At 39.7% G+C, this 21,310-nt stretch overlaps 1 protein-coding gene across 2 annotated transcripts in view; it reads left to right on the forward strand.

The window, feature by feature from the left end:
- The window catches only part of dlc1 (DLC1 Rho GTPase activating protein), a 103,697-nt gene that overhangs the window by 16,621 nt on the left and 65,766 nt on the right, over positions 1-21,310 (forward strand). For both annotated transcript variants that reach the window (XM_015345793.2, XM_015345794.2), the window contains exon 5: positions 18,322-18,355. In XM_015345793.2, coding sequence (XP_015201279.2) covers positions 18,322-18,355 — 34 coding nt within the window. The remainder of the gene's footprint in view (positions 1-18,321; positions 18,356-21,310) is intronic.

The raw sequence follows: 21,310 nt of genomic DNA on the forward strand, positions 1-21,310 counted from the left end.
ATCTATATTTTCTTTTATTTTGTTTGGTCATAGGAGCAGTGCACTTCTCATTATATTGTTTTTCCTCATTTCCAGAAACTAAAGGGCTGTCAAAACAGGATCCAGTTTAAGATTTTATTGACATTTTTACTTATACAAATATGTTTACAAATAGATTGAGAAATTAAGGCATGGTTTGTTTGACAAAGTTTGTTTTAAAAGAGACAACAGTTTCTCTTTTATAATGCAGATCCTTGAGTTTTATGTGGCATTAATGAACAAATCTACTCAAAACTTTATGTTTTTTCTTGTCTCTAACATTTCTCTAAATTAGATAGAGACTCAGATTTAATTCATAAAATTAACGATGACTCCACCTCAAACTTCACCTGTTTGGGGGTGAACTGGAACTCTTTTTTTAATTGAACTGAAGTTCAAAGCTGTAATAACAAGCAAGCAGTTAACCCTCTGGCACACCCTCATGTGAGGAAAGGAAATTGCATTGTTGTTTATTCAGTGCTATTTTGAATAAGCGCGATGTAATGACCTGAAACATTTTCTTCAGACGTGCTGATTAGAATGCCTTTAAATCAAGGACAGAGGAGAGCAGTAGCAGAAATGAGACAAGTGGCAGGAGCTTCATGCTTGAATTCAGGACACCTCATCTCCAGGGGTCGTTCGTTTTTCTGACTGCTGTGTCAGAAAAGCCAAACCTCCCTTGTGGAATCCTGGGACTGACTGAGACTTGACCAAAGAAGTCACCACACTGAAAGGATCACAGCAGGGTTAAAGCCAGCAGACACGAGACATTGAGTGTGTGTTGAACACAGTCTGAGCTAATTAAGGCACTTCTTTTTATTAGCTTGACTGTTTTTTTCGACTGCATATTTATCGCTTACCTTGGATGCACGGGAACTAATTCTGCGTATATTTCTCTTACGTGTGTTTTTTTTATTTATTTTACCACTTGAGAATGAATTGTCATTTGCCATTGTCATGTCCCAGAGACTTATTTATTCACTTATTTGAGTGAAGTACTATCTTACGCAAAGGGTTCAACATTTTCCAACATGGGATTCACACCTGTGACCCTCCAGCCCAGAGTCCTGACCCTTATTCCACACAGCTGCCCAATGCATTCCGATCTCTGTATGGAAAGCTGCACTATAATAGTATAAAATAGGGTTAAACTAACCCTCTCTCATGGAGTTTTCAGAGTCCTTTGATTCTTTATCTGAGACGTGGTTAGAGACATCATGTTACAAGATTCATTTAATAATACGTAACCACAGTGCACTAATGTGAGGAGAAGGGGTTTAGACCCCAACAGTTAGGCATGTCTGAGGATTGAAGGACCAGAGGTGTCCAGAATAGTGAAATAACACTGTAATTACTCTCAATATAAATGCTGTGTATCGATGAAAGTTTAAGATGGAAAGATTTACATATCTATAAAATGAAGAATGTTTATTCTAAGTACTATATAAGCTCCGAATATTTCCAATGTTAATTAAAAAAGAACAAGACAGGGGCATCCGATGTTCTGTTACTATACAGTTTGTAATACAGGAATTTCCAGAAGCAGGCTGCACAAAACAATCTGTGCAGTATACTATACACTGGTTAAAAAATACTGTAGATGTCAATGTTGGTTGTTGGTAGTTAATTAATTGCCCCTTCAGTTTATAAAATTACTTGAAAAGCTAGTTTCTCCATGTAAACTTACAAGGTTAGATAACTGAATTCCTAAGTTCATAATTTATTTATGTGCTCAGGAGAGAAAAGAAATTTCAACTGACTCTAACATTATTCCCATATATCAATATCAATAAAATAGTGTTGAAAAAAGTAAGGTTTTGCATCACTCTGAGAAATTTAATGTTTTGGTCAATGATTTTTCTTCCTTCTCTGACACTATCCTGTCCTGTTCAAGGCACATGTCTTCTGTTCTATGGATTTCTTCCAAACTGTTGTATGAGAGACTTCAAAATTTCATGAGCTCATCTGTCTGGCATGTGTACAGAGTTCGGCTCAAACATGTCACAGTGTTATGAGTGTGCAGTGATCTGTGGATGCTATGAAAATTTTAAATCTGTATCCATGTTCCTATTTTGAGATTTTTACATGCACAAAACAATATGTATGGCATACTATAGTGTACTAGTTAAAAAACACTGCAGAAATTTGGTTGTTGGTAGTTAATTAATTGCCCTTTCAGTTTATAAAATTACTTGATTATAAAATGTATTCATTTTTGTCATGGGTTGCCCGTTGCACAGGCTAATTTTAACAGTTTCAGAATATCAGATCCTTAGTTTCCGTGTTTAATCCTTATCGTGCGGGGCTGGAAAAGCCCCTCAGTCTCTCAATTCCAGCTCTTTCTTGGATAAGTTTGTTTGTCCCGTGTGGCTTCACAGTGTTCCCACACAGTGTGTGATCTTTAAAATTCTTCCATAAATATTCTCACTCTCTGTGAAAAAGCCTTGGGCCATCTGAACCATAATCATCACTTTCTTCTTATTTCTCCAGTAAATTATGTGCGCTGATCCTGGAACATTGGAGTTGTTGTGTAGGGCCGAAAGCATAAAAAGAAAAACTTGTAAAGGGGAATTTTTTTAAATCCACTGTAGCTCTTTGTACTGTATTTGTGTCCAGGAATTCACATCAGTGGTTTGTTTGCATGCCTCTCTTCTTATAAACTGACCTGAGCAGCTGGAATGCAGGATTTCAAAGATTTAACATTTATTCTGTCCTGTCTAATCCCAAACATATGCCGCTCTATATGGAGTTAAAACTGTGAAGATGCAATTCACATATATTTACAGGAAGCTCCATGTAGTGCAGAAATTGAAAGCAGGGGGCACTTTAGGATGTGTTTGTTAGAATGAAAGATTGTGCTTTCTTTTTCTAAAGAAATAAGAACGAAAATGCTTTTAACTGGCAGGAATAATGCAAGAAAATGACCTAGCGGGAGAAGTAGAATGAGAGTTTACATTATCAGCTGCAGATAAAAAAAGACAGCCCTGTCATAGAAATTATCACCACAAGGGCTGTGTCGCTGTGTATTGGCTTTCAGAAAATCAAATCTAGAACGATTCTCTAAAGGCCAATAAATTAGCAAAAAACAGTTATGAAATACAGAACTTCATGCACTGACGCCTCACTCTATATTGTGGAATTGAGTTCTGTTCAGGTCACTGATAATAGAATAATTATTGCTCCTCAGCTTTTTTAGGAATAAAGAAAATTCTAAGAAGCTTCAGAGTGCTTAGTGGTGTGTAATAAGCCTGAGGTCGCAAATGCCAAATCAAATGGTTAGTTTCCAGATTCTAACATTTCCTAATGGATCTGAACAGTTTTCCTCTTCAAGACGGCTCATTTGATTAAAACATGCACAATGGTCTCTTATGCAACTTGCCCAATTTCACAATCATGTATTTCCAACATCAGGATTTATCTTTGAGTAAAGCAATTAGATTACGAAAGGAGCATTAACAAAAACAGCTGAAAGGTTGTGAGGAGATTTATTGCATTCGAGGAAAAATATATGGGGTAAAATGTATCCATTTCAGCAGGAAAAACTACATTTGATGTGTCCAAAACTGAAGAGCTCCAGGCCTGTCTTATAGGTGACCTGTCTCTATAGATTGGGAACACCTCTAAATCAATGATCGATTAAGCAAGAACTGTCATCGAGGGCTAAGGGTACTCAAATTTCAGACTCAGATGATCTCTAAATTACTTAACAGATCACCTGCTTAATTGATTAAAACAAAATCCGTGATCCAGCTTTTAAAAAGTGGCAATTTCATGGTGGGCCTCTTGGTCCTGCCAGACTGGTGCTGAACCTAAACTCAAAAAAGCAAATACTGATGTAAAACAGGAGTTTAGAGATCATGTAGGACTCATTCTGTCCACAGTGGCCGTAGTTCTCTCAATTAAACAGATTCATTAATAACGCCCAGGTGCTGACCATCCGTAAACAAGTAGCCTGTAAAAGTAATTGGACTGAGGCTCTCCAGGGACAGGGTGGAGACCCCTGGTATAAACAGTTGCAGGAAAGGTACTATTCCGTTATTTACAGATGATTCGCACACAGCACATTACATTTTCACGAGTTATTTGTAACTGGTTTGTAACATGTTTCACAAATTAGACATCTCGTTTATTGGATGATAATGAATGCCCGAGTATGGAAAACATAAGCTTTACGTAAAGCAGTTAGAAATCTGAGTATTTCTAGATTTAATGCAATACAGACTCCGATAAAACACTAAATTAGGTGTTGTTTATGATATGAACCATAATGTGCTGGGGCTGTTGACTTGTTCGTGTGGGTAGAGGGAGGTTGTGCCGGGATATCTAGATTCATGAAAGTCTTCCAGGGAATGGAAAACACCGGAGAAACAATTCTCTAAATAATGACGTTTGGCTCGTGCCTATCTCTAGACTACAGGGTAAAAATAACCAGCGGTTTACTGGCCAGCTCCTTGAGGAAGGAGCCGTCCTTGGAGTGCTGGTTTGGCGTGACCAGCGAGGGAAGAGAGAGGCTCGCAGGACTTCATCCACAAGAAAGATCGAGCGCAGATGCTCCTCCAGACCATCCCAGTGCTGTGTGGAGAAAGACACAGAGAAACTTGCCAATAAACCTCATGGAGGTGTTCACGAAGCTAGCAGGCGTGGTCTGCTGATTGACTCTTATCTTGTGGGGAGACCAATAAATGTTTTAATTAAATAAATTACTGTTCCATCCAAATGCACCTGAGAATTGCGTGAAGGATCTGTCGGTCTTCGTTCCGGAGCTCTGGTGCTTCCTCATGATCAGACCAGCACGGCTCCGAGCTGGAACAAGAGTGGTGAGACTTCAGCAGGTGAAGGATTGGTTTTCCTGCTTTATTCAAGGGCGGAATTGAACACATGTAACACCGAGCCGACAACAGGCTGGCAGGCCTCTCGCAAGGGAGCATCACGCTGCTCAGAGGTTCGAGATTGTGGGTTTGGGGGTGACCTGAGGGGCGCCGTCACCCCCCCTCCCAGCCTGTGGGGCTGAGAGGGGAGATTTCCTGCCATTTTAGTGGCCGCGGATGAAGCTACAGCCACAGATGAAACACCTTCTGTAACCTGGTTCCAGTGTTTGTTTTTCCTTTCTTTTCACACACAAAAAGCGCCGCCGATCTGGGATCTCGGCTCCCTTCAGGACACTGCAGGGCGGAAACGTTGTAAATCTGCACAGTAATTGAAAGGAGCTCCACCCCAAATATCCTACAGCTCCAGAGATAACAGGCACTCTCCTCTTTATCTTATTAGCCAGCTGCACCTCGTCAGGTGGAGCCCCCTGGCCGCTCCGTGTCCTGCCCTCCTCGCCCTCTGGACGCTGCGCTCACGGCTGTGCCAGCCCGCCTGGTCAGCAGGGTCTGTGCCCCTCGTCCCTCTCTGTCGGGGAGACTGCAGCGCTGACCCCCTCAACCCCGACTCCCTTCAGCCTCTGTCTTTTGCTCTGTAATGGTTGCCGAAGTGCACGTAGTTGTTATATTTCTATTTAAAGGATTCCCAAAGGAAAGCTGAAAGCCCTCGATGTGTGGGTGGAACCTGTGTAAGGAGCTGTTATTGCCATGGGAGAGCTACAGTACAACAACTGTTTCCACAAACAGCACAGAATCATTTCCTTCGGTAAAACGGCTCAGCTGTGTGCAGTTTTTCTGAGAGCATGGCATGGATTAAAGCCCTAGTCCATCATTTTCCAATGATGAAAAATACAGTAAAACAAGTCATCTGAATTATTACTAATAATGAACAAATTATAACAAACCTTCTCAGAGGCTTAGATAGTTGGGAAAAACGGCATCCTAGGTATGTAATCGGATATTATATTACAACTGAAATCTGTTTTAAAAATCCATTACATAGCAATGTGTTTATATTCTGTCGTTGAATTGCAATAGTTGAATTGGCACCAGAGCAGAAACCCCTAACAGGAATGACCAGCTTACTGATAAGTGATGGATGGATTTTTTAAAGTGAATTTTAACATTTTACGCCTACACATACCGGTGCACAGGAAAGGCAATGCTAGAGGAATTTCTCAAATATTTTAATCCTGAGAAAACCTTGAGAACATGCAGATCGAACAAACAGAAAGGATCATTGCGTGGTGAGCTACAGTCTTTCTGCTGATAGCAGGGAGATGTCTTCCTGGATGTGAGGGTCCTCTGGCCTGTCCCCCACCGTGTCCAGGCAGTGTCCTTGGGTCCTCGGACTTGTCTGCTGGTTGAGGAAGGAGAGCTCCTCATGCTCTCAGCACCCTCTTTCTCAGACTGCCTGGGTTCAGTCACGCAAGCAGGTGACCATCATTATCAAAGCAGCGCATGGCTGCGTTGTACTCTGTTTTTCTGTTAATTACAAATCACGACTTTTTTAATGGCTGCTCAATCGACTCGGTTTGGCTCATTTTAGTGCAACTCAATGGAAAACAGCACACCTTGATTTTAAATGAAACCATACGGCTTGTGCTCAGTTTTCTGTTATCTCAAAGACAAATACTACTCAATCAACCCACAATCCAAAATGGAAATAATAGTGAGTGAGTGTGCAGTGTGTGGTAATGTAAAGCCTTGTGCTCTTTTATTAGATAAAAAAGCCTTCCGTCGTAAGTTAGGAAGAAATGTAAAATGGGCAGCTTCGGAAAGACAAATTCTGTCTCAAACATTAGACTGATTTGAACTTCATTCTTTGACCAGAACAGTTAGAAGCACAGACTCCTTCCTTGTCGTTTGCGCTGCACTCCTATAACAAGACATTTCTGGAACATCGGGAGCATCTGGGGCATCAGGAACGTTAGTCAAAAACTTCACTGCATGTCTTCTCCTTCAGAGCAATGAGGGACAGATAACACAAACGTTTACAGACGTGGAGGCTAAGGTCCTTGCAGACTTCCAGGCCTGTGTCCTTTAACTCAGGTCCCAGCGAGCAGAGAGATGCACCGTGCAGAGGTGCGCCTTTGAAACGTAAAGCAGTCTGGCTCGTCTCCTGCTCCCTGTCCAGGGTGCCCAGCTCTGCCGTTTGTTCGGACATGCTTTCGCAGTGAGCGCATTCTGCAGTTATCAGCACATCTTCCCTGCGGTGTGCGCTCGTTAGGCGGTGAATACGTTGACTGCATGGTGGAATGCGAGGCCTTTGCCTGAATGTCCCAGCTGTTGGCTTCGTGGGTTATCTTCAGAGAAAATATCACCGCAGACAGAGGGGGCCAGCATTTTTGTGCGTCACAAAAGTATACTTTAGCTCGGCTGAAGGTGCTCGCGTGATAAGACCACTAGCAGGGTGCTGCCTTCCCTTCTCATTCCTGTTTGGCAACAGCTGCTCCTAGAATCAACATCCTCAAACCACACCTTTCCAGCGTACTGTTCGCCTCAGGATAAGACTTTTTTTTTTACCAGGATGTCCAAGGACTCAGCGCTTTGTCTTTACTGTACAATGTATAGTGTTACAGTAAGGTTCCCTTTTTCAATAGCAGGACTGTGTCTTTATAAATTGGGTGGGTAAACACAACGCGTCATTCATTCGGTTTTATTTTTGCACAGGAAAATGCTTCCGGGCCCTGAAGGGGTCTAAAATCTTTTTCCAGAGCCTCTTGCTGTGATGAGACCAAGGACATGTTTTAATTTAACGACATCTGCACAGCGACGTCCCTAATCGATTGGTCCCTCAAGCCTCTGCTAACTCCTTCGGTGTAAATATCACATCTAAGCAAAACGGATTTTCTCAGTAAGATTGTTAATTTATTCATTTGGAGTCAATGCAGCAAAAAGGTAATTGATATTGTTTCCTTTCAGGCAGTACAGTATGTCTGACATATTGTGGGTCAATGTCTTAGTTTTTTTTAGACAGTTACCATCCATACAGCATTTGCAGTCACAGGCGACTCTTCAGTAGATACAGCTCCACATGTGTTGAAGGTGCTTACAGTTTTAATTTGGCTTGAACCCTCTTGGCTACAGGAGTGACACCCTGGCCAAATGGATGCCCAGTTATGACAACATGGCCTAAAAATCTGATCTTTACCATGACATCTGCAAATCTCGTTGATCGGTTAGCAGAGGAAAAGTAAATGTCTGACTTCAATTTTATTTTAAACGTCTGTATAAGCTACAAATTGTTTTAATGTGGTTTACTTCTAAAAAAAGATGTGGAAACCACCTTCTACCTGACCTCAGTCAGGAAATTGCTTATTTCCTGTCCATTCAAGGCTGGAGACACTGTGTACATCCTAAGGGCAGGGTTTATCTTTCTGGGACAGATTAAAGGTGATCTCTTAGGTGAAAATGCATACGTTGTGCTCTTCAGCTATTTCATTAAAAACATACCATATAAAATATAATACCATGCAGAACTCTGTTAATAAGTCGTTAATAAGATATTAGCTGTTAATAATAATAGTTAATAAGATGGTAGCTGTAAAGCCAAAACAATCAATTTTGTTTTGGCTTGATAATTGTTTGATAGCAGGTCAGGAATTTCCCAAATTCATGTCCACAAATAATCATTTTCTTCCCATGCTTTCTTTCAGTTGAATGTGCTTCATGAAACATTTTGTTTCAAACGTCGACTTTGACTTTCTAGCTGTAAGACATGAAAAAACTTTGTGGCAACATAGTGTATTAGAAATCGGAGGGCATCCCGAAACCGTGTTCAGAAAACTTTCAACTTGCCACCTCACACTGCGGAACGCAAGAAAGACGGTTCTGTTGTAGTGATTGTGTTGGCCCCTATGCTCTCCTGTGGTTGTGACTCTTCACAGAACCCATGGGTGCACACCAGCCAGTCAGAGTAAGTATTGGTGCCCAATCCAAAAGCCTCAGCAGAGTGTTGGAAAGGAGCATCATTTTAGCAACACCAGTGTATGCAAACCAGAGAGTCAGCCTGCTGAGTTACATAGCTAGTTTGTTGAAAAATCTGTTTTTGTGATTTGGAAGCTGAAGCCCCACGTTTGGTCTTTAAAAGAGAATAAAACAAAGAATAGATGTGTACAAATAGCACTTTTCAAAAGTCTTATCCTGCCCCACGACATTTCCTGAAAGAAAAAGAAAATTAACGAGCTGCCATTTCATAACGAGTTGACAGTGAAAACCTCAGTGCAGTTTTCTTTTAAAGGACCATGGCTAGTGGTGCTGTTTTTAAATAACATCTCTTGATAGCGGCTGTGTGTACGAATATTACTGTGGGTGTTGTTGAGTGAGGCATTTCTCCTAAGAATTCTCTAGAGGATACAGTCTGGTTGTCAAATGTGACAAGAATTATAATGAATTGCCTTCTTTTCTTTTATATAGCTTGGAGCGTTGTGAAGAAAGAACTTGTCAAGGAATGGATGCTATAGATGTTTAATATCCTGTCAGTTTATTACAAAAACAGTCGTTTAGTCTTTTTCATACATCATGTAATAGAAGCTCTTTTTATTGCACTATTAAAGAGTAATATTTTACAAGTCAGCTGCTCATCCTGAGGCTACGTACAATAGGAGTCCAGTTATTCAGTTCTGCTAACAGCTAATAAAACTAGGAGACAGATGTCATTGTTCCACTCTTCTCTATCACAAGACTTCATTTAGGATTTTCTCCCCAACACTGAGGGGCTTTGTGTTTCACACAGAGTTAAGTGTAAGAATGGCACTAAACAGCACATGTCCTTAATTATACTTTAGCTATGGAAACTTTTTATAGGGCTGTTTGTCTACGACTAACCTTGACATCAGAAACAAATCATGTGCTCAGCATGGGAATCCATGAACTGCACTGCAGGGCAGAAGGGCAAAAGCAGGCTTGACCAGGCATTTCAGAAGGTCCAGTCCAGGGCCTGATCCCACCTCATTGATCCACTGGCCTCGTTGTTGTGACCTGAATTCAAGGTAGATATCTGTGTCTTCTTTGTCTGGAAGAAAACAGCAGTGCAGCACCTATGAGAGAACATGAATCTGATTCTGACAGCTCTGGCCAAACAATGAACATTCTACCGGTCTGATAGGTGAAGCAGAGTCATTTCTGTGTCACTCCTAAGCTTTGATTTTTAAATTTTCTTTCAACATCTACTACCTTATAGCCTGAAGCTAAGCAGGGCTGGTTCTGTTCAGTACTGCAATGGGAGTCCTCTATGGTGTACAGTTAATGGTGTTGTTTATCTGGGCCACAATTTCCAGGCCAGTGCCCCAGTGTAATGACGTCTGTGTGCTCCATGTTTGTACATTGTTTCAGACTGCAGTGAGCAGGGCTAGAAAGACTGCAGCTCATCGGGTGCAGGAAAGTGACCTGGTTGCTTGGAGGCCATTCGGGGGGGTATCATCACCAGCTGAGAACTGGAATCGCCGTCGGCTGTGGGCCAGTGGGCATGTTTTGATTTGTGATGATGCGTGTGTTTTGCTGTGTGGAAATGTCATGGTGGGCACAGCGCTGACTGTTTTTGTTGTTCAAGGCAACCAGTGGGGTTGTCCAATGTCGTTAGGACGAGACCTCTTCAACACAGGTCCACCTCTGGTGCAGACTGGGGTGACAGTTTAGCAAGTCTTTAATCCAGTTCAAGAGTGCCGTTAAACATTCAGGATCCTTTCAGATGTCTGCAAAAGATACTTAATGGTCTGTGTCCCCTTCTGTAACACAATGCAGTTCATTTGCTTTTGATGAAAATAACAGTGGCGAACACTGTACAAGGTTATTATCTTTAAATTCTTCTGACTTTGCCTGTGGTTCAGCAATCTCCCAGTCCCAGAACACTGTCTACTGTATTGGAGTTGTGAGTGTGAAGGTGAGATACTCCAGGTACTTATCGTGCAGCAAAGTGCAGTTACACAGACTGCCATGGTACTGCCCTGCTTCTCTCCATGAGCAGCGCATTCTGTGGCCAATGTTAAAAACTCCAGCCACTTTGTTTTTTCCCTAAGTCACTGTTTGAGTCCAGTGCTCGGCCTAATGTGGGTGCTGGCGCTGTAGCATTGGTAGGATTTTTTTTATACGCAGCATAAAACATCGATCTCTGCGGCTAAGTGATTCGAGTATCTCATTCGGGCCTTTCCCGGCCTCGATGAAAAACTTCAGGACACATCGAGAGGATATTGCATGTTCTGGGATTCTTATACTTTGGTCACAGAAACTGCCTCATACTGTAGGTACGGCGAGCCCATCTGGCACAGGAGGAAAATCCCATCTGTTCGCTTCATGGCCAACATGTTAAATCACTTCCTGCAGCACATGGAGTCCATTAAGAGGTGGAAAAGAAGTGACATGAGAACAGTACATTAAAATATTTTCCCACACACATCAGAAATGTGTACAGTCTCTGCTTTCCATATGCACTGTATATTCAAACATACTGGGGGGGACCTGACAGAAGAATTATTTTCGATACTTCCCTCTTAAATAACAGCAGAACAAAAGCATGATTAGAAGTGTATTACACTGTCATTTCAGATTCTGTGATAAGTTTTGTAAGGCTTGGAATTATTTGTGTTGGCAAGAATAATAAAAACATTGCACTGTTCAAATTAGTCCCTTTTTCTCATCATGCCTGAGCAAGAAAGGTCTCCTCTGTGAAAGACGAACACACAGAAATCCAATAACCTCTTTTTCGGGAATATCCAGGACATGATTGAATTATTCCTTTGGAATGACACTATGCAATGACATGTTCAGGCTGTGCTTGCACAAAAATGGACAAAAATCTTAATTGTAAGGAAACCATATCTAGCATTGACTCAAGCATTCTGTGTGCTGTATGGTGACAATTTCTTGGGGCGCCAATATTACATCCTGATACTCAGTTCCTGTTAAGCAGTACCAATGTCCAACTGCATACACAGACACAGACGAAAATGAATAAGAACAGAAAAAGGTCTAAGATCGGTGCAGAGACTGAGCCCTAGAACTCAGGAGTCAGAGGCCATTTGTGTACTGTGCTGATAGTTGCTGACTGGCCGAGAGGAACCAGAATTTGGGGGCATACCAACAGCCCCATGCCTGTCACTCAGTAATGGAGCCTGTGCTGGCCCAGGGAATTTGCGAGCCTGGCAGGGGAGACACCAGCCTACTGTATGGGGCCTTAGATCTGTTTTTATCACTGAGGGCTTAAAAAAATGGATAGTCTGGGAAGATGCATGTACAGTATGTTTTCTGCTGCTTTTGTGATCGTGGTGTGAACGTCTGTGTGTTACAGACATTCATCTGGGGTAAAAGAATGCAAGATAGCCGAAGGCTTAAACTTTATCTTCTGTAACACACAGCTCCACCTCAGGAAACAATGACACATGTCTTACAAAGGGATGAGGTCACGTACAATGACATGCTGTAGAGCTATACTACTGTACAGTACATCTTGGTAGCATGGCAGTGGTTTTTATTGTTACTATATGGTCCTTTGATACAATATATAGTCTTTATATATCTACTTATTTATTTATTTTGGTACCTTTAATAAAGGGAATAAATTCCTTTTATCCATATCCCCAGTAAGAGACTTTTTGACATTGTTTGCAATCCTATGGTTATATTCGAATTATTGCGCCACCCGACTCGTTATAGAATATAACTGTGATAGCACCAAGACTCCTCATGCAATACAGTCTCTATTTTCAAAATTGAAATATTTCAGGGCATATCAAGTAACAACAGGTTTTCACTTTGCTGTAATGTTTAGTACATGACTCAGGCTAAATATTACCAACAGATTAATTATTTAGTTATCTTATTGTTTCCGCTGAATAATTACAATTCTGAATGAATTAAATTCATGTAGCTTTAATCTGCCTGAATACTCTCCTGCTCTTATGGTCCTCTTTAATGTATGTTTCATTACGTTTTGGGAGAAGAACAAGTATATTGCATTTTAATGTATTTAATTATAATTAAGTTTAAATTGAAAGCTGGTCAATGAGATGTTAATTAATTGTCCAGAATCTGTACCAAAACTAAATGTACCGTTATGTGATTAAGGTTCAAGCAGGCACATGCTTTAGAAATGACAATATACTGTAAAATGCTACCCTGTGTATCTGAAATATCTGGATCAATTTCCCTGACAGCTCATAAAGAATACATTTATAAAAAAACGAATGTCTGAACCAAAGGACTACCCTTCCCACAGTCGAGTCTCACCTTTCCTGGGAGGTGGTCTGGAAATTCCAGCTGATAGAGCGTCACCCACTGGTCCAGCAGGTCACTTCACTTTGTTTATGTGCAGGTTCATCGATCCCAAAGGCACCCTCAATGCCCTAGACGCTGCGATTTCCTACAGTTCCATGGAAAACCGATCAGTCGTGTCTGACTAACACCGCATCTAATTTTTTCCCGCATGACTTTTGTTTACCAGCTCAATAGATACTGAAAGAAACACGATTTATGCAACATTGCTAAGAAATGCACCCCTGGAGTCAAAAGTTTGCTTTCTGCACTGCTGTTTTTTGGCAAAACTGGGACAGATTTAATCAGTTAGTCACTAGTGAATACATCTAGTCCTAGACAGACGTTATTGAATTGTACTGCACTGTACATCAAGCACAGTTTTGTTCAAAATTGCAGCTACAGAAAATCTAACATCACTGCTATCTTTTTTTTTTACCTTAACCTGCTGTTATGGAGGAGTGCACTGTTAAGATAAAACTGCTGGGGACTGAGTGTGCTTTTATGGTATTGTGAAATAGTAGAGACAGACAGATTGGGACCAAGACAACATTTTATCTCCTGATCACACAAAGTATGCTCAGGTATTTTAGGAGATTTACATTCTTCATGCTCATCACATTTTTGCATACTTTTAATTTAGTTTAATTTAGTATTATCGAGGTTAGATTTACTGGTAAAATCACCTGTATATCAGAAAAAAACAATAGCATTTACATAAATGGGAACACACCTCACAAATCAAGGAACCACTCCGATGCTGCATTCGTTTCACTGTGAAGATAAAGGTTTTCGCCGAAACTGATGTTTATTTCTATTGAGAAAGATCCAAGAAGTGAAAAGGAAAAATACTATGGCATTTGAATCTGAAGAGAGACTATTCCTGACAATTCAAATTCACATTTCCCTGCGGTGATAATCCTCATTAACAGACCTATTATAATGTGCTTAATTTGCTCTGCCAGTGAAGTCATGCTGTCTTTCAATCAGGACAATGCAGATTAGCACAGACGATTCTAGTATTTTTGTAGGTACATGAATAATGCTTTGGTAGCGCTTTAAGTTTAAAGCTCAAGCTTCTGTCAGCTAGAACAGGATAAATTCAGTTTGTGCCATTAAACACAGGTGAAAAACTTGATCATTTTTGATTAAAAATACATCACAACCTTCAGTAGCTATTGAGTACTGTATATTGTGAGTCCAACGATGAGCAGTAGATAAAGTTCAGATTGACTATATATTTGCACATAGACAACAGCTTCTTTTCCTGGTCTCTGGCTGTGGCTACCTGGCACCATAGTAATTTAAGCTGCAGGCAAAAAGCTTTTACTTAAATTACTATTTTTAAGCCTCCATGCTCTCATTACAGATATAGCTATAACTAGATTTTTAAAAAAAATATTGTGTACAATTATGGCACTGCTACAGAAAGATACTGCTGCTCAGGAATCAGTCCAGAGAAGAGCAGAGAGATACAGTCAGGGGTCTGAGGTACTGTAGTGTCCTACACTGACAGGCTGAAGGAGCTGAACCCTGCTAGTCTTGAACAGGAAAGACGAAATGAGTTTAAATCAACTCAGAATGACATTCTTCGGCGTGAGCATTGAAACATGATCCAGCAGACACAAGTGAAAACTGCGTTGAAGTGCGTTTAGAATAGGAGACACGTCTGTGCCCAAAGTGTGGTGGGAGTGTGGACTGTTCAGCCATGTTTCTGTGGGCGATTCCTGGATGAGATCCTGAGATCAGTGAGCCACCAGCTCCCGAACAGGCCACATGAGCCAAACTGCCTCCTCTAGTATGAATCCTTTCTGAAGTTCTTATGTGTCTACAGTATCACTTACCATACAATGGCAGCCTGATAGTTTGCCTTCAGACTAAACTATGTATTGCTTCTGCTAAATTTTACTTTAGATCCAACTGCACCAATTGAGATTCATACAGACTTGTCTGCGTTTTAACTTGTGACTCATTTCACTGCACATCTGTCCTGGGTTTTTCAAAATCTGCGTTGTGTTCTTGGCCTTCGGTTGACCTGTGTGCCAGAGAATTGTCCTAAACGGCAGTTAAGCACCTCAATGGGTCTTAAAGACAATGGCAAAATTTACAATCTATAAACTTCTCAGCACAGATTGTTGTCTTGAATCATATCATTAAAATTCCGCTTTTATCTTGCATTCAAAGAAGTCCCTGTGTTTAAAGTCTAGGTGTTTTGAAAACAGGGCATTCCAGGCCTTCATGGAGACACTGTGCAGCGCCGTTAAAGATTTAGTGTTGTTGTGAATCCTTTGCTTTGTTTAAAAGTGACTCTCAACAAGTTGCAAATACTGGCAGTTCACATTTCTTCGGAATTTCGAATGCTATGTGGGTGTTTGCCTAATCTTAGCCAGCGCCTGTGGATTAAATCCAGGTCAGAGGTTGAGGTCAGCTGTTGAGCCTAATGTCAAGTGTCAAAGAAAGCCCCAGCACTCCCTGTGGACTTTACTTTCAATCTACTTTAACCGCTTTATTAGTAAATATATATTTTTTTCTTTTCACAAAAGTTTTTTTTTATTTCACCTTGCAACAGGATGTCTTGAATTCCTGTTACACAACAGTAATCATTAAGGAAATGGGATCAATAGTCTAGTCATGGGAAAAACAGAATCTCTCCCAGTTCTGACCAACATCTGTATGTTAGTAGTCTTGACACAGTCACACCAATATTTTTAACCCCCAATATTTTTTGGGGGGGATCTGAACTATGGAGAGGACTACACGAAAGGATATGTTCTCCCGTTCTGTAGAGTCTTGTACCCTATGCTCAGCATTGGTATTAAGCATGCAGGAAGTCCTCAGCTACGTTGCATGTGCACTTTTTTATTGTCGAGCAGTTAAAAGCAGGCTAAGCGATATCTGAAATCAGTGTGGCCAAAGTGTCCAGATTTTGAATGAAGTCTATAGCCACCTAGGTCTTGACAAGAGAAGAGAGATATTTATCCTTCTGTTCCACATGGTTTGAGCTCTTTAAGTGAGATGCTCCAAATTTGGATGCACATTATCATTAATAATTGGATCAAACTGCTTTTCCAATCTCTTGTCCTTTCTACATTCCATTGCGTTTCACGGGCATGCAGTTCAATTCCACAGTGCGCTCAAGTGTGTCAGGTGAAGTGAGCCCCTTGTTCAACTGCTGCCTTTACGTCACTCAGGTTTGCCTAAGATGTGGGATCTTTCAGGCGTTGCCACAGGTTGATGATCCATATGGATTCAAACCTGTTCAAAACCAGCGAGTACGGACATCTGTCAGTGCTTTATGAACTTCAGACATTATTCAAATGTTTATGTGTGCAGTCATGGAAGACTTCCTACAGTTATTCAGAATGAGTGCTTTTTCTTTCGTGCTGTGTAATATGGATATAAAAATCACATACAGTATGCCTGACTTTCACTTCACAACACAGCCATAAAGCGTCTTGTATTGATGCACACAAGACTAAACTGCAAATTAAACTGAATTATCAATACAATTCTGAAACCAGAGATTTTATTTACAACTCTCTGCAAATCTCAATGAAAACGCCAGTGTAAATCTAAGAAAATTGCGAACAATAACTGATTGTTAAATATTTGTGATGTCTTTCATTTATCAAACTTTATTTTAAAAAGTAATAGAAAAGAGGTATGTTGTTTTAACCTTATGATTCCAGAATAATATTTTAAAAAACAGGTTAAAATTGTTCAAGACATTCTGAGGCAAAATACATTGTCAAGTTCCAAAAAGATGCAATATATTTTAAGTGATTTTTTACTATTTTAAAGAAACTTGACAGGCAAAGCTATAGTGTATTAATGTTTAATAAATGTATACCTAAATACCTTTGACATCTACATTATAACATTTTTTCCAGTATTTTCTTACAGTTATCAGAATTATGTCTGTGCATACCTATAATAAAGCATTATTAAATCCAAAAATTAATCAGCTCAGGCTCAGTCAACATTGCCAAGAGTTAAACATACATTTTTAGGAGAGGAAATATGTGAAAAATGCTTTCTGATATTTTTTATCATTGCTTTTGAATGTTTCCAAGGCTAAGGAATAAATGAGACATGTTTGTGCCAAGAGCTGAGGTCAGTTATTCTCTTTACAGACTCAAGAAAAAAACACAAAACAGGAATGGAATTAATTTAATTATCCTCAATTGCCCCAAAGGGAACTCATCTTGCACATCAAGAGCTCATAAACATATAACAGATACGACATAGGTACAATACAACAACACTACGATACCATGATACAAAACAACATCACTCAATCACAACTCTAAGACATCAGACTATAAAATATCACTTATCATTTTCGGCAGTGGGTTAACTAAATTTAGTTCCATGGTGATGAGGGTGTGAGAGTCAGTTAGATATGTTTAATAGCATGAAATTATTCTGATGAGAAGGATGAAACAAAACAGTTGCAGTGAAAGTTCAGAAATTGAATTTATAGTTTTTACTGGAACAAACACAGCATTGGTGAGCGCCAAACTTGTAAACATCTGAAATGTCTTATTCACTGAACAAACAAAATGTAAGGCTTGAAGTGTGTGTTTCCAATGCCTGTAATGTAGAGAAGAAACGTTCTTTCGGATTATAATGCAATCATATCATCTGTTTTAAGGGAGATGCAAAACGTAAAATTAAAATGTTTCCTTGATAACACCGCGTTATACTTGAATTGTAAAAAAAGGTACCATTGAGTGAAATCCGATGCTTTTGCACAGCCTGCACTATAATATCCATAGACAATGAGACAATGAATTCCATGATGGAACAGTTCTGGGTATATAGCTGAACCTTTGAAGAATTCCCTTGTTTAATCTATAATGGTGTTTTGCAAAAAATGTTCTTTGCCTGTTTCCTATGAAAATACTAAACAAACATAACACTGACTAACACTTAAGTAATGTGAAAAGAACGTAGGTGACTGTGAGGTCAGTAATTCAAAAATTGCAGTATGATACTACGTGTATTTCACAACACTGCATTTCGCTGTTGACCAATAATTGAAATTGCAGTCACCTGCCTATTGTCAAGCATACTTTGATGCAAACAAAGCACACAAAATGAATTTCATAGTGATGATTATTATCAATGAAATACGGAGTCATCATGAAAGACTGTTTTACAGCTATTTTTTCCTTCTTTCTTGTAGATAATGCCTGCAATTTCAGAGAAGGAGAAAGCTGGTGAGTTCAGACAATTTAAATCAACCTACAGTGTCTTGAAGATGTAATCATACTTCGATCCCTAAACTTAACTGTTTATTTTTTGTGGACACTAAAATGAATGCAAAGTGCTGAGAGGGCAATGCCTCGGGTTTAGCATCATTTTGCCTATTACTGCTTTGCAGATTTTGTGCAAATATCAGTTTGATGCTGGTTATAAATATACCCTGATGTGGAAAATCCAACATATACACATAAAGCTTTAGTGATACTGTAGGCAGGAAGTAGGTGAGCATGTGCAGTGCGAGGAAAAAAGCTCAGATTTCATTTTGTAATGAACACTAGGGAAATAACAGAGACTATTTCCATGAAGCATTGCTGCCCCAGGTTAATCATTACGAGCTATCTGTTTGTTTCCAGGGGTTATGAACTCTGGGCTTCAGAGATGCACATTTTCAAAGTCTAGCACGAATTATACCACATAGATGTCTATATTAATGTGAGGATTTCTAAAAATTGTAAATGGCTTATAGTTTAGTTCATAGTAGAGAATATGCATTAAAATGTCTAAGCAAAAAAAGGGCAACTCAAAGAAATTACTGCATCGAATTAAGAAAACAATTATGGATTTGTGTAGATTGTATGAAACAAGTTTAAGTTCTAAAAATATTTTTAGAAATCAGATAATATCATTTTTAGGTATTTAAACATTATTCCAGACGTGCGGTTGTCAGATGTTTATCTTCCGTTGACTGGTGTCTGAACATAAATACAGCAGTTTCTAAATACTGTATGCAGAGGTCAAAGGGCAGGGCATGCATTCAGGGGGCAGGTCGTCTGCCTTGAGGGGCCACAATGCCCTTAACAGCATAGCTGATAAAGCACAGGGACCGATGCATGTTTAGATAAACTTCAAATGCCTGAGCAGTAAGGAACTCTAGAAAACACTCATCTGAAAATCACAGATAAACCCTGTTTAGCTTCTGCTGAACCTTCCACTCCTGAGCAGCACCTATCCTGTCACCAGGATCTGCCTCACACACTCCACCATTCAGTGTGCACAATCGGCTTTGTACTGCAACTCAGGCAAGGCCAACACAGCTGGGCCACATACCCAGTATAAACGCATCCATTCTGAATCTTGCTACTGTAGTTGAGTTTATTGAAAATATCAGAAAGTTGTTCTCCGTTGCCTCTTGATAACCCTCAGTCCTTGTTTTTGTTACACAATCATTCAGCCCCTATAATTAAGAAACCTGTAATCTTCTAAACCCATTTGAAAAAAAAAAATGTTTGTAGCATGAAACAGACATCTTTAAAAAATCTTCAGTAATTCTCCAATATCAGGTTCAAGAAAATTACTCTCTCACAAGCTTAAATTCCAATCATGTAAGACTTGTAAATTTTAAATATATTTTTTTAACTTAACCTCCAAAACTGGCAGCTGTTTTTAATTGTTTGAACCTTCACTGTTCCTTCATGAAGGTCTTAAAATAAAATGAAAGGAAATCTCCAGGAGATTTCCTGCTCAGACTGAAATGGGCTGTTGTTTCTGGCAGTAAAAAGATTCCCTCTTGCCTACTGACATGTCTTTAGTGTCGAAAAGTTGGGAAGCAGGTCAGAGAGTCAGACCAACCTTAAAAACTAATGGATCACAGCAGGGCAAAGTTTAAAGCTCCTACAGATACAGGCTGATGTATCTGCACACAAGGGGCATCAAAGTCCCAGTTTGATGAATCAGCTGGAGACTTTCGGTTTTCACTCTTAATTACACGTCTCCTTGAATGCTTTCTACATACAAGACATCCTGTATGTCTCATGCTGGGTTGAAAGACATATGCTGATCAGACATCCATCCTATTATTTTCGGCGTTAAAGGCAGATGTTAGTGAGCAGCCGCCATCAATTTGCCAGTTCCAGAATATTTACCCTCTCAGTCACAGGCAGACTGAAAGTGCGAAAACACTGCAATATACAGTACATGCACGTTCTTCTGCTTCCCAAAGCATTTCTTAATGCCACTAATAGCTCTCAAATGTTGTCAGTGTGCTTCATATTTTAATATATTATTAATCATGGTTATACAATGAGATTAGTCAAATCAGCAGGAAATTATCACTTATCCTGGTGCAAGTCTAATGTCCTACTGCTTGTAAAAAACAGTGGGAGGGTTGAAATTCACCACATTTCCTTAGAATCTAAGTGAATACATAAATACAGTTCAAAGCAAACACAGTAAACCTTAACAACTCCAAACCTGCTTGGTCTACAGGGTATAAAACAGTCTTGGACCCTGCCTCAAAAATGTGGAATAATCTTCTTAGTAACATCAAAGTCTTCCCTTATCTCAACATCTGCATTCAAAGAGTACCATAGATACTGCAGTACTTAGATACCATGCCTAGGAAAAGCCTTTTATCTGAATTAATCTGTGATTTAAAGTTGAATGATTCGGCATCTTCAGGTTGATACATGTGCATACACAAGAAGCTTGTAAAGTCCTTTTTTAAGCTGTCTTTTTTTGTTTGCTTTTCTGGATATATATTTCACTTTTAAATTTAAGAGGAATTTTTGGAAGTAAAAACTAAGCTTATCTACATGGTGTTTTAAATATAATGAAACTGTTTAGTTCATGTATTTAACTTTTAAGTTTTTAAGAAGATGAAAAATACATTCTCTTTTCCAAGCTAAATCCAACAAATGCTCTGGACATGTATCGGCACTACTGTACTCTTGTTGCCCATATATTCCTTCAATACTGTGGTCAATCAATTGCCTGTAATCTGTTGACAGGAGCAGAATTACAGTTTGGCCTCAAGCAAAGGTGTCTAATGTGAGTCTTGCCACAGGGCTGATAACTGTGAAACTGTGTTGGCTGCATGGAGTGCACTGAAACAGTCAGCAGCTGTAGGTAGAAAAAAATCACTGGTCTCCTGTAATGAACATCCCTTTCTGCTGTATGACTCAGTCATTGTG

Source organism: Lepisosteus oculatus, chromosome 1 (genome assembly GCF_040954835.1).
Source record: "Lepisosteus oculatus isolate fLepOcu1 chromosome 1, fLepOcu1.hap2, whole genome shotgun sequence".
NCBI classification, from domain to species: domain Eukaryota; kingdom Metazoa; phylum Chordata; class Actinopteri; order Semionotiformes; family Lepisosteidae; genus Lepisosteus; species Lepisosteus oculatus.